The 13,676-nt window shown below is 52.9% G+C and overlaps 1 protein-coding gene across 1 annotated transcript; it reads left to right on the top strand.

Annotated features, from left to right (window-relative positions):
* Window positions 1-2,541: 2,541 nt before the first annotated feature.
* LOC110543234 (rano class II histocompatibility antigen, B-1 beta chain-like) lies at window positions 2,542-8,535 on the top strand. Its single transcript, XM_021629624.2, has 6 exons — window positions 2,542-2,707; window positions 4,257-4,526; window positions 6,046-6,327; window positions 6,907-7,017; window positions 7,444-7,467; window positions 8,192-8,535. Exons 1-6 carry the CDS (start codon window positions 2,617-2,619, stop codon window positions 8,203-8,205), a joined length of 792 nt encoding a protein of 263 aa, XP_021485299.1. The 5' UTR covers window positions 2,542-2,616; the 3' UTR covers window positions 8,206-8,535.
* Window positions 8,536-13,676: the final 5,141 nt, after the last annotated feature.

The following is a 13,676-nucleotide window of genomic DNA, read 5'->3' as shown; positions in this document are numbered from 1 at the left end:
TCAGACTCAGTCCATAAGGCAGGAGCTTTGCTTGGCTCCCAGTTCACAGGCTTCAGCCCATTATCCCTTGGTCCTGTGTCCTTTTGGGTGTAGTGAGGTGGATCATCATGGGACACAGGGAAAAAATCCTCACTTTATTGCAGCCTGGAAGCAAGGAGTGAGCAAGGGGCCGGAGTCTCTATGCCCCCAACACACCCAATGGCCGACTTCCTTGGAGGCTCCGCATAAAGGTTCTGTGTCTCTCAGTGATGTCCTGGCAGGAACCACGTCTTTGCTGGGTGGACTCTCGGTAGCCGTTCAAGATGGACGCTGTGAAGCAGAAAGGGATGTGTGTGCAGGCTGTCACGTTCACTCACTGCGTCTGCTGCACGCCAGAGGCCTGTGGCCTGCGTTTCTTCCGTAAGGGAAGTTGAGTGTTCGGAAGTTGAAATGGATTTTCTGTAGTGGTTCTGCCTCCCATAGGAGTCTTTCTTTGGATTTTGTAAAATGTTATTTAAAGAGAAAAACTTGCACAATAATAGAACACATATTTATAGTGGAAGTTAATATAACTCATTGCTCAAGAGTTGGATAGGAGAAATATACACGTAACTTCAAACAGGCTAAGGAAAACTTGGGCAGTTGCTTGGTATAATTTTTTATTAAAGGAAACTTGGGCTCGTCCTGACTGTACTATCAGTGGTGTCGTTAGGAGCAGCGGCCCCGCAGGTGCACGTGATAGTGGCCTGGGCGGCCCTTTGGCGGCAGGCTGATTACTAGCTTCACACCTAGCCCCGCTGACTGACTCCGAGGGAACGCCGGCGAGGACAGGGGTTCTTCTTGAGTTCCGTGGGAGGCGTCCACAGCTCTTTCCCCTATGCTGCGGAACTGGCGATGTCCCCTGTAACCTTCTGCCCGTGTGAGTGGCAGTTTGTCCTCTGCAGCCAGGCAGGGTCTACACTGTCCTCGTCTGAGTGTCCCCACACAGGACCACAGTGTGGTCCAGGGAAGGCTCTGTGGGATGAGGCATGGGGAGTCCCTTCCTTTGGAGCCGGGACAGCAGGGGTTGGGTTCCTGTGTGATGCAGGGGGGACTTGGGCCCTGCAGAGGACTCTAGAGGAGGCTGGGCCAGGCTGATGGAGCAAGCAGAAGCCCATGGCACTGCTTTTCTAGTGAGGCTGTAGCCAATCAGAACAAGATTCCTGGTGACGCTTCTGTCACTAGGTGAAAAGCCTGCCTGAGGAGGCCTGGGCGAGCTGGCAATCCCCTGTGTGGCACCAGCTTCCCTGCACAGCCCTAGGACAAAGCCTGGAGCTTCCCCCAGGAAAGGAGGTGGAGAGGCGGAGCCCTCAGCTTGTGTGGGGGCTGAGGACCCAGAGGGCAGCCATCGCCAAGGTCCCTGAGTGGCCATGTTTGTGTGCTAACCTGCTCCATGTCTGAGTTCGATGCTTCATGCTCCTGGCATAGGCTGAGGAGCTCGGTGCCCACCGTGGGCACTGCTGCTGGGGGGGGGGCCCGGGCTGGCCCTCCCTGGTTCTCCACATCAGTGTGCAGGGTGGGCCCAGCATTGCTGCAGGTCACCGTGCGGCCAGAGCCCTCATGGGAAGGTCTTGTCCATCTCCATCTTTCTCTTTTCCTGGTCATCTCTGCGTTTAGATCCTGCCCCCTTTAGCTGGGTCTGAGACAAGAGAGTGTGTCGCGGAAGGAGGGGCAGAGACTGGTCTGGTCACTGGCGCTCTCCAGGCCGGCGGAGCTGATAGAGTGTGCACCTGAGGAGAGCCAGCCGGGAACAGCCCTCCTCTGGGATTCTGTCCCTGAAACGCCAGGCAGCAGGGTCTGGAAGCCCTGGATGTCTGCGGAGCTTTCCTTTGCTGACATCAGGGACCTACATCACGGCTGTGGAGGATTTCAACAGCAGAAGCGTCCATAGGAGGAAAGCTGGTTGATTTTAATGAGCATTTTCATCGGAACTTCCCCCATGGGATGGATTCCCGCATGAGGAAGAGGCAGGAGCCAGCGGGGCCGGGCACACGTTGACCTGCTCTTCCCGCACGTTATTAACCACACCACACCCCTGTCTAATGAGTGCGCCTCCAAGCGTGGCTTCCAGCTCACAGAGAGAAGGCCAAGGCTAGAGAGAGCCTCGGCGACTCGCTAAGACTCCGCTTCCTCCCCCGAGGCCCCCCAGAGTGTCAGAGGAGAGGTGATCGCTCCGTCCCCTAACGCAGGGCCCCGCCTGTTTCAGCAGCAGATTTGAAATAACTGGCTGTAGGTACGAAATGCCAGAGTTGTTCTGCCCGCGACTCGCTGTTCTCGATTGGTTTCCTAAACCCCAAACACAGCCAGTCCGCGGTTGGGAAAGGTTTACTCTGTAACTAAGGGGAACAATCTCCCCCCCCCCCCGACTGTCCCCCTGGTGGGGCTCCACGGAGACACAGGGCATGCCCTGCGGAGAGCGCCTTCCTAAAGCAAGTCTGCCCAGAGACTGATGACGCGCTCCAGCGCCAGCGCCGATTGGTTCCCCTCCTGGACCAGCCCAACACTTTAGGTCACAGATAGCTCTAGGCAGCTGGAAAACTTTATTTCTGAGGGGGCGCAGGTGTAGTCCTGCCGACTGCCAGTTCCTCTTGCTCCGAGATGGCTCTGCAGGTCCCCAGCCTCCTAGCCGCCGCTGTGGTGGTGCTGACCGCGCTGAGCAGTCCAGGCGCCGAGGGCAGAGACACCCCGAGTAAGTGCGGGCGGTGCCCCGGGGAGCCGGTGCTCTGGGGAGCCAGTGCTGGGGGAGCCAGCGCCCTGGGGAGTCACTCTGAGGGCCTGGGGTGTGGCGGATGGCAGATCCTGATTCAGGACAGTGTTTATCACAGATCTCTCCCTCAAGAGAGGCTGAGGCTGCACTCTCATCTCCGTGTTCTAATATTGGGGTTAGGATCGCGCCTACAGCACAGGGAGGGCCTGGCTTATTAAAGAGGAGAGGGAGGAGTTTAAATCTACCGCCAGAGAGAGAGAGACAGAGAGAGAGAGAGAGAGAGAGAGACAGAGAGGAGAGCTAGAGAGAGGAGAGACAGAGAAGAGGGAGGAGTTTAAATCTACCGCCAGAGAGAGAGAGACAGAGACAGAGAGACAGAGACAGAGAGATAGAGAGAGGTGAGAGACATAGACAGAGTGAGACAGAGAGGGGGAGAGAGAGACAGAGACACACAGAGAGGTGTGTGAGAGAGACAGAGAGGAGAGCGAGAAAGGACAGAGGAAAGGGAGGAAGAGGGAGAGAAAGAGACAGAGTTAGAGACAGATTCAGAGAGAGACAGAGACGCAGAGAGACAGGGACAGAGAAACAGAGAGAGAGGAAAGCGAGAAAGAGGAGAGCCAACTAGAGAGCGCACGTGAGCACGGGGTTGTGTGAGGAAACAGCAGGGTCCGCGATGCCGGCCCCTCCCCCGTGGACACCCCCTGCCCACCCCACCCCTCCACGCCCTGGTCTGGGGGAAATGCTCGATTCTGAGCCGGAGAAACGCAGGCAGCAGCGCAGCGCTGGACTTGTGGTCCCGAGGTGGAGTGGAGGTTTAGGGAGACAGGCTCCAGGCGGAGGGAAGCCAGCGACAAGGAGTCCAGATTTCTCGGTCAAGTGGAAACGAAAATTCAAACACCGGCCTGGGAAACTGAATTTCCAAGAGAACCTTAGGCGGGGAAGGGAACTGTGAGAGCCGGGGAGGGGCTCTGTGCGGAGAGGAGAGCAGAGGGTAGGGTAGGGGAGAGGAGGAGAGGAGAGGAGAGGCGAGGAGGGGTGAGGAGAGGAGAGGCGGGGAGGGGAGAGGAGGGGAGAGGAGAGGAGAGGGAGGGGAGAGGAGAGGAGAGGAGAGGAGAGGAGAGGAGAGGAGAGGAGACGGCGCCTCTTCCACGCGGCGGCGGCTCCAGCTCCTGCACTCAGGCGCCTGGAGCATCACCGCGCGCTGGGCCCGCTCGGGCGGCGCTCAGGGCCCCCGCGGGCTGCCGCAGGGACGGCCGAGCGTCCTCTCCCTTTCCATTGTCGCGCTAATTGGCGGAGAGTCTCGGGCCTTCCGGCCGCACTCTCCCCTGTCCCGCTCCCCCAGGCCCGCGCCCGCCCCCGGCTGAGCTCGCGGCCGTTAGCCCGAGCGCCCCGCGAGCTCCCCGAGGGCCGCTCCTGCCGGACGAGCCCCTCCGCGCTCTTCCGTGCGGGGACGCGGCCGGCCCGGGGGAGGCGCGGCCGGGGGAGGCGCCCGACTGCCCGCCCGAGCCCCTGCCGCCCCGCCCGCCCGCAGGGGACTCCCTGTTCCAGTTCAAGGGCCAGTGCTACTACACCAACGGGACGCAGCGCATTCGGAGTGTGGTCAGATACATCTACAACCGGGAGGAGTTCATGCGCTTCGACAGCGACGTGGGCGAGTACCGCGCGGTGACCGAGCTGGGGCGGCCGGATGCCAAGTACTGGAACAGCCAGAAGGACATCCTGGAGGGGACGCGGGCCGAGGTGGACACGGTGTGCAGACACAACTACGAGGGGCTGGAGGTCTCCTCCCTGCGGCGGCTTGGTGAGCGCGGGGCGGCTCCGCGGGGGCAGGGGAGCGCGGCGGGCGCGGGGATCCGAGCGGCCCGAGGCAGCCAGGGCTCCCGGAGCACCGCAGCCTCCTCACGGCCGCCCTCTGCCCGGTGCGGCCCAGCTCCCTCCCCCTTCCCCCCCCCCCCCCCCGACCCGGCTCTGCTGGGAGCCGAGGTCCTTCCCCTCAGGGCCGGTTGCTGCCTGGCACTCACCGAAGGCCTCGCTGTTCCTCCTGCTCTGGAGTAGGCTGTGCTAACTTGGGTCGTACTAAAATTGATTCAAAATCTGAGGGGAAGCACTAAAAACAACAGAAGAGGGCGTCGTCGTTGGAGCCCCGGGACCTGGAGTTACAGACAGGGCTGCGAACCGAACCCAGGTCCTCCGCAAGGGCAGCAAGTGTCCCTAACCACGGGCGGGCGTTCTCCCGCCCTCAGGCTTCCTTTTCTGAGGAGAGGGCGGCTGTACTTTACCTACCCCGCCCAAAACTAGCAGTCTCTGCGGGATCCTGGCTGCTTTAATCCCCTCCACCTCCCCTACCCCGCGTGAGGCCACCTCTGTGTGTGACTTTAGCCCCTCTCAGGGGGCGTGTTGGGTCGCCCTGAAGCTTTCCCTCAAGCCCAATCTCCTCCTTGGTGCGCTTCCACTCCCAGCACACTCCCCCTTAGACACGAGGCCAATCACAGCGTCATGGTAGTCAGGTGATCAGATTTAACACGGTTCATCGCAACTGAGTGACCGCCGCCTCAGAACACTGCTCAACTCCCCCCTCGTGCTTTCCCGGCAACCCTGTTACTCAACTGAAGCGTCCCTCCGTTCTCCATCCTGTTGGCGGTTGAGTCCTCACAGCAAGGGAGTGCAGTGATGGCAGCAGTAACTGACGCACTTGACTGTGGAACTGAAAGGGGAGGGGTGCAGCAGTGACGACAAAATGTCCTCAATTTCATGAAACACATTAGAGTGTGCGCTGTTCTCACCCTCAAGGGACAAGGGAAACAGTGAGATGGCTTCTGAGGTAGTGGACATGATGGCAAAGACGTCTGTCCCACAGTGCGTTGACAGGCTGAGGAGATGAGGAAGTGATGCTGCCTTTAGTTACTTATTTTAAGAAAACCACTTTCTTTCTTTCTTTCTTCAGGGCTTCTCTGTGTAGCCTTGGCAGGACAGTGCTGGATTAAGGCCTGCACCACTGCCCAGCTTCCTTTGTCTCACATTTCACATTGTTTAAGAGCCACTGACTGCCATTTCCCCAGTCACTGCTAAATGTACATTTGTGGAGTTGATATTCACTCAATATCGGAACGCAGGCATCGCTACCCGCCTCTTCCCCATTCAGAGCCTCCCAATGTGGCCCCCCCATCTCACCATCTCCCTGTCCACATGTCCCCATCTCACCATCTCCCTGTCCCCATGTCCCATCTCACCACCATCTCCCTGTCCCCATGGCCCCATCTCACCATCTCCCTGTCCTCGTGCCCCCATCTCACCCACAGTCTTCCTGTCTGTCACCCTAGAGCAGCCCAAGGTGGCCATCTCCCTGTCCAGGACCGAGGCCCTCAACCACCACAACCTGCTGGTCTGCTCGGTGACAGATTTCTACCCAGCCCAGGTCAAAGTGCGCTGGTTCCGGAACGGCCAGGAGGAGACCTCGGGGGTCGTGTCCACGAAACTTATTAAGAACGGGGACTGGACCTACCAGGTCCTGGTCATGCTGGAGATGACCCCTCAGCGGGGAGACGCCTACACCTGCCACGTGGAGCACCCCAGCCTGCAGAGCCCCGTCACCGTGGAGTGGAGTAAGGAGAACTTTTCTCTCTCGTTGTGAGCTCGCATGACACGGGATTTTACCTGTTTTTACCTCATGCCTCCTGTGCCAACCAGACTATCTCTCCCATGCCAGCCACCCCATCCCAACCATGCCACCCACCCCATCCCCCCATGCCACCCACCCCATCACTTGTCCTGCATGGTCTGATTCCACAGCTGAGCTGAGAACTACAGGAAACTATATCCCTCGCCTCATAGAAAGGGCATCAGGAGAGCCCTGACCTGATGGTCCTCCCTGACAGTGGCTCTGGGAGATCATTGCATACGCTGGGGCCCTGGAACTCATCCCTAATGTTCAGAGAAGCTGACAACTGGGTATTTTAGCTCAAGACTGTAATAAGTCTGTGAGGTTCGAACATCCACTTAGCCCCTTCCCCTCCCCAACCCGTGTTCAGATCTCCTGACCCTTCCTCACCCGGGCGAGGCCAGAGCAGAGAACTCTCTTCCCGGCTCTGTCACCTCATATGGCTCAGGCTGGACTTTAGGCTCTCAGTCAGGGCTGTTATGACATGTGGGGACAAAAGCTGACATCTGGCTCTGCTCCCCAGGGGCGCAGTCTGAGTCTGCCCAGGGCAAGATGCTGAGTGGCATCGGGGGCTTCGTGCTCGGGCTGATCTTCCTCGGCCTGGGCCTTTTCTTCCGTCACAGGAGTCAGAAAGGTGAGGAGCTCTGGGGGGCTGGAGGTGGGGGCTGGCGGTAGAAGCTGGCTGAAGGAAGGAGATGGGCAGGGGGTGGGAGGACATGGGAGATCCCAGGGGAGATGCTGGAATCTGATTTTACTGGTTGTGTGAGTGCTGCAGAGCCACGGGGGTGCTCATTCCGTGACTTCCGTCACTGTCCACCACTCTCACTGTCTCCTTCCCAGAAGCTTCCACCAATGAGCGAGTGCAGGCCTTGCTTTCCTCCTTCTGGTGGCAGTTTTATTCATTGTATGTTTATATGTGTGGGGCGTGTCCTCAGGGTCTTAGTGGGTACAGACAATGAGAGAACAGCTACAGCTAAGCTGCATGACCCCTCGCCCCTCTGGCTGTGTGAGAGTCTCTGTTTTTATAACACCATCTTTCTCTATGTGACTTTCTTTGTAGGGGCACGAGGGCCTCCTCCTGCAGGTAATGTTTCAGCCCTTACCTGGAGGGGATGCAGGGGTGTCGGTGTGAGGGAAGGGTGTGTGGGAAGGGTGTGAGAGAAGAGTGTGAAGGAAGTGTGTGCAGGAAGGTGTGAGGAAAGAGTGTGGGGGGAGAGTGAGAGGGAAGGCTGTGAGGGAAGAGTGTGCAGGAAAAGTGTGAGGGAAGGGTGTGAGGGAAAGGACTGTGCTGGTTTACCTGGCACAGTCCTGGTTCACAGTCTGTCTCTGCTGTGGGGTTAAGATCATCCCAGAAGGTATCACAGCTTGTGGGCAGCCCCAGGGATTGTTCCTGGTGAGACTTTGCCACCATCACTTGAGTGGTGTCTTGAGTGGAGCCTGAGCTGTGAGCTCAGACACCAAGCTATTGGCTGCTCTGTGCCCCACACTGGAGACTTGATCCTGGATGTTGATAATGGTGGGAATTGGCTGAAGACAGATCCCTCCAACTTACCAAAAGATGGGCTCCTTCATGCTCCCTGGGAGGTGGTGGCTTCTCTTCCCCTCCCTCACGTTTGTGTCCTGTGAAGCTCTGTCCCCCTTTAGCTGCTTTCACCTTTGCACAGGCGGTGGGGAGGCAGGTGGCATGGCCAGGACACCAGCTTCCTATATCTAACTATAGGATTCAGAAGAGCCAGGCAGCTTCAGGGCACCCTGTGACTGCTTTCTCTCTGTCCCTCCCGTGACCGCTCTCTCTCTCTCCCCCACAGGGCTCCTACAGTGACTCTGAGAGTGAGTTGACTGTCACACTGTAAGGCCTGAATGTCCCCAGCACCTGTCTGTGCCAGCCTGCCTGCCACGCTCTGATTTGGAGTCCAGCAGACTGCCAGTGTACCCAGCTCAGCTCTTGTGATCCCGAGTCCCCAAGGCTCTGTCTTTGGCTCTGCCCCTGAGTGATTCTAGAGACTCCGTCCATGTGCTTCCACTCTGCCCATGGACCACAGCGCCATCTACTCGGACCCCAGGCTTCTGTCTCCGCTCTCCCTCACAGGCTGCTGAAGAGATGTGCTGAAACCATTTGCCCCTTTTTCATGATTAAACACATTCTGAACCATCTGTGTCCTCTGTAACTGAGCGGGGTGGGTGGGAGTCATGTGGGCCAATGTGACCCAGCTAAACTGGCCAGAAGTAGCAGTTTCCTCTATGAAGGAGATCAGACGCATCCTGGCATCCATGTATGGGTGGTGGAGGAGGCCCAGCTGTCACATCGTCATGGCTCAGACTTCTGCTCTTCAGTGCGCTGTTCTCACATAAGTGTCTCTCAGGTGGGTGAGGGCAGAGCATGGTGGGTTGGTGGCCGAGGCTGTGACCTCTCACCAGTGTGTCAATGTGTCCCATGAGGTCACACTGACTGAGGCTCAGCTTCATTTCTGAGAGATTACAGTCAACAATGAAGCACTCTCTGTGGTTGCAAATGATAAAAACCCAACTTACTCTTGTTTTGTTGATGTGGTAGGGAAGCTGGATGTTTCCAGAGTGACTGGGTACCTGTAGCTGATGAGATAGTCACCTCTTCTCAGTTGCCTCCATCTACCCTCCCCTGCGTCTCCCTGTCTGTGTACACATCCCCAGCTCTGCTCTCTCCATCTTTGTCTCCTTCCCTGTGTCTGTTCATTGCAACGAGGATTTTCTTTTCATTTTTCTCTGTCTACACCTTTGTCATTTGTTCTTTCCTCTGCTCCTTTTGAATCTCTGTTTTCTGTCTCTTATTACTTCAGATCTTATCTCGGAATGTGTAGTTCTGACTCTGTTGTACGTGCACTGATGTTTTGACGATTGTAGGGAAATGTTTCCTGACCAGTCCTGGGTGACGTATACAACCTTGGAAAACATTATCATGTACAAAGGATATGAACAGTGGCACTGGGCTCATCCCGCTTATTATGGAGATGAATTTTCAGAGCCTCAGCCTGCAGATGGCTCCATCAGCCTCATGGAACAGCTGGATCTTCAGATTTCCTCACAGTGTGTGTGTGTGTGTGTGTGTGTGTGTGTGTGTGTGTGTGTGTCAGGAGATGCAAAGGGGCAGTTGTGGTTTGCCTTTGGTAGGCTTGTGACAGTTTCTGGTGATGGTCAGTACATCTCTGGGCTTATCTGCGAAGGCTCTCTAGACTCAACTGAGGTGGGAAATCCCACCATGGGCTGAGGTTCCAGATTGGGGAAAACGGTAAAAACAAAGGAGTTTGGATGCTGGTCTCCCTGCTTCCTGACAGTGGACTGCTGTGACTTCCCATCCTGCTACCAGCCTTTCCTGTCATAACAAGCTGCGCCTTCGGAAGCACACACCTCCACTCCTGCAGGTCAGGTGTTTTGGCAGAGCATGAGAGACATAACTAATGTTTTTACATTAGTTAAAACAACAGAAGTGGGGCAGCATCTGTGGTTCTTGGTCACTCACTGGAAATGCCAGGCACATGGGTACCATCATTACACAGACACATGGTGTCATTGCTGAGCTGACTACTAGGGAAGTCACCACACACACACACACACACACACACACACACACACACACATTGGCCTCTCTGATGTGGTTTCAGCTCAGAGAGCTTGAGCACATCTTTCATAAGCACAGGGAGAGCCTGTTCCTGGGATCACAGAAGACCACACCTCCGAGGAACAGGACCTCATCCACAGCCTGTCTAGAGAGACGTCAGCAGGATTTCCACCCTGGGGACATGTCAGAATGGGGAGTTTCCAGGCTCAGTGCCCCTCACCAGTCAGGGATACTATGGGGTGTACAGACTCACGTGGAGTTCTGCTCCCCAAGGTGGTTGTCTGAGTTTTCCCAGAACAAGATAGTGCGCACACACACACACACACACACACACACACACACACACACACTCACCATACTTTGTTACTATTTCATGGAAATTTAGCTTGTTTCTATGTCCTAGTTATCGCTACAGTAAACACTGGCATGTGGACGTCTCTACAACATACTGATATGTACCAACAAGCAGGATTATATGGAAGTTTTATTTAAAAATTTGGGTGACAAATTTTCAAAAGCATTTATTTGTTTTCTTCCATGTGACTGGCAGTGTTTCTGCAGTGGGTGCTGTTCTGTTCTGCGCATACTCTCTTTTACTCTCTTGGGGCTGCCTCAGGTGATGAGAGCTGCCTCACTGGGTTTTGCTCCATTGTTTGGGGGTGTAAAGACCCTGAACCTTACTCCAGTTTGGGGAGCCTCAGCTGCCTGTGGGTTAGAGTATGAACTTGTGGCTGAAGTCAGCTGCCTTCTAAAGCCCTGCCCGATTTCACGGCTGACCTTATGAGACCCGCCAGTTACTGTAGGCAGTTCAGTGTATGGATCTTTGTTTCTTCCCTTGCATATGGCTGACTCTCTCATTCCCCTTTCTAGAGGAAGATATTGATGTTTCCAGCTTTATTTTCCTCTTCTCCTTTGCACTTCCACGAGTCAAATTGAGCTTTCTGGCCTTTAGGCAAAAGCTGGTGAAGCTGGAAGCACTGACTTGCTGCTGCAATAATCATTGTCTTTGCATTTTGTTCATTGATTATTCCTACAAGTTGGAAAAAGTGATTATCATTTTACAGACAGCATCTGCCCACTCAGCTGCTCTTGGTTTGCCTTGAAATCATGACAGTGAGTCCTTTTTTTTTGTCGTATCTTTGACTTCTTGTTTCCTGATTGACAGCTGTTCTTTAGTGTGTCATAATCCAAATCAATTCCCAATAAAATTACATCCTCTCAGGTCCAAAAGCATTTTTATCCTTTGTTCGTGCCTCTGATTTAGAAAATGTACACATTTGTTAACAGAAAATATTTTTCTTTTAGAGCTTACGGCTTTTCTTATCATCTTTTTTATTTTAATTTTGTAAAGGTATCTGAGTGTTTTGCATCTGTCTGTGTACCATATGTGTGCAGTGACAGAGGAGGCCAGAGGAGGCCAGAGGAGGCCAGAGGAGGGCGTTGGGTCTGGAATTGTAAAAGGTTGTGATTTGCCACATGAGTGCTGACAACCAGACTTAGGCCTCTGAAAGAGCAACAGGTGCTCTTAACCATTGAACCATCTCTCCAGCTTCCAATATTTTACATTCTTTTATTAGTGCTATGAGTATTTATTTATTTATTTATATTTTATGTGTATATGTGTGTGCCTGAGTGTGTATATGCACCACGTGGATTCAGGATCCCGAAGAGGTCAGAAGAGGGTGTGCACGCCCTGGCACTGGAGTGACAGTCAGCTGTGAAAGGCCATGCTGGTTTGGGGGCCTGAACCTGGGTCCTCGAGCCAGGGCTCTTAACCACTGAGCCATCTCTCCAGCCCCATGAATCCCTTCTGATGTTGGTACATTCTGAGATTAAAAAAGTGAATGACATATGTCAGTCATAGTATCAAACAGTTGCTTTGCTGCCTTCTGTGGGCTCTGATACACGTTTTCATGTTTAGATTTCCTGGGCTTACTAATTCCTAGTCTGATGTTGAATTATTCTTTCTACCCCACAGGTAGCTTTCCCTCCTTGAATCTTGCTCTCACCTAAGTAAATAGTCACATAGAGTGTCACATATGATATGACATGATCTGACTAAACTCTTAGAGGTCACAGGTGGGGACATCTCCTTTACCAGAGTGGCAAAGCCTAGCTTCACAGTGTAGCTTCCCGTCATAAGGGCCTCCCTCCCTGTCAGACTGTGGAGTCTCATAGGCGCATTATCACCTTGGTAACTTCATTTTAACTCTTTGTGTGTGTTCATGTTTGTGTATGTATGTGTATTGTTTAAAAGAAAGAAAATCCTAAACGTCTCACTTTACCAATGAAGTCTGAGGAGCCTGATGCTGAGGTGAAAATTTGTTAGCTCAGAAAGCACCTCGCTGACCCAATTCCATGGATGCCCCAGAAGAAAAAATCCCCAACGTCTTCTCCACAGCTTTAAATACCCTGAACTCAATGTCCCTTCATCCTGCTTACTAGATTTGGAGTTTGGGAAAGCTCCAGATTCAGGTGACATGAGGCTCAGAAATGGAAACCAGGGTCCCTGGCACTTGACAGTTAGGATTCCCTGTGCTTTTTGGTGGTTTCCCTTCTGGAAATGGGATTTTCTGTTACTGGTAAATAATATTTCTTCTGTTTGTGAGAAACATGCTAATATACTAATAAACTAAGAAACATACTAATATAATAATAAAGTCTTTTTTTAAAGAAAACTGTTATTTTTTTCAGTTCACAATCTTGGAGTTCACAATGTGATCAGAAATCCTGCAACATTCCCCCATTTTTGTCTAAATAAAAGATTCTTTCTTTAACATCAATAAACTATATACTATCTGGTAAGAATTACATTCACAATGTCCATTCCATTTGTATTTAGCAGTCTTGGAGACAGTACTCTCCACCTTGTCCTACAGAGTTCGGCTTTCTTCGTGTCCTGCTTGTCCAGAGCTTGGACAGCATACTCTCAGCAGTTGAGGGAGGGACATCTTCTTGCCCAGTTTCCACAGTTGAAGCAAATTACATAAGGAGGTCCTTCAAAGCTTATCATCTTCTATGAAGCAGTATTGGGGTGCTGCCAGGAGCTGCCTTGTCTTATTGTCAAAAAGTCTCAAATTAATAGAACATCTTTAAATGCCACATCCTATAGATCTCTGAGGTTTTTGAAGACCATCTATCCATCTATAGATATCTGAATCGCTTGTTCCTAGCCATTACCTTAAATGTAGTATAGGAAGCATACTTCTGCAATTAACTCAACTAGTACCTAACAAGACCCCAGGTTTGATTGACTGACTGTTAACTTGCACTTCTTAATTATCCTAAACAGTTTGTAATAGTAGCTTTCAAAAGGTCTCAAACTTCACATTGCATTTTTAAAGAATTATTAAGGTGCAATATCTTTAAATAAGTTGATACAAAATACCAAAATATAACCTTAATTTTGTATCAATATATCAAAATGTTTAAGAGTAGTTTAAGAGTAAATCTACCCTTCTTTCCTATTATTTCTATAATATTTCTATATTTCTCCTTTCTTCTTTTCAACCTTGTTCTCCCTACATCAGAAAGGAAGAAGGATAGAGAAACGAAAAGAGGGAAATCACTGAGGCTAGCCTCCAATACCTTGTTTCCTCTCTGATCAAAGACCATACACTAACTTGCAACCAAATTCCCCTACATGAAAACAAACATCCATACCCCACCGAACGACCAAAAGCCCATCCACCCTGCCT

This window comes from Meriones unguiculatus, chromosome 16 (genome assembly GCF_030254825.1).
Source record: "Meriones unguiculatus strain TT.TT164.6M chromosome 16, Bangor_MerUng_6.1, whole genome shotgun sequence".
Classification (NCBI taxonomy): domain Eukaryota; kingdom Metazoa; phylum Chordata; class Mammalia; order Rodentia; family Muridae; genus Meriones; species Meriones unguiculatus.
This window is presented reverse-complemented; position numbering and strand designations above follow the sequence as displayed.

What these genes read in the sequence shown, in the direction of transcription:
- LOC110543234 (XM_021629624.2), top strand. Translation starts at nt 2,617, where the DNA reads ATGGCTCTGCAGGTCCCCAGCCTCCTAGCCGCCGCTGTGGTGGTGCTG. An exon ending in CCCCGTCACCGTGGAGTGGA is followed by an intron (nt 6,328 to 6,906) that starts GTAAGGAGAACT and finishes TCTGCTCCCCAG; the next exon opens with GGGCGCAGTCTGAGTCTGCC. An exon ending in CCGTCACAGGAGTCAGAAAG is followed by an intron (nt 7,018 to 7,443) that starts GTGAGGAGCTCT and finishes CTTTCTTTGTAG; the next exon opens with GGGCACGAGGGCCTCCTCCT.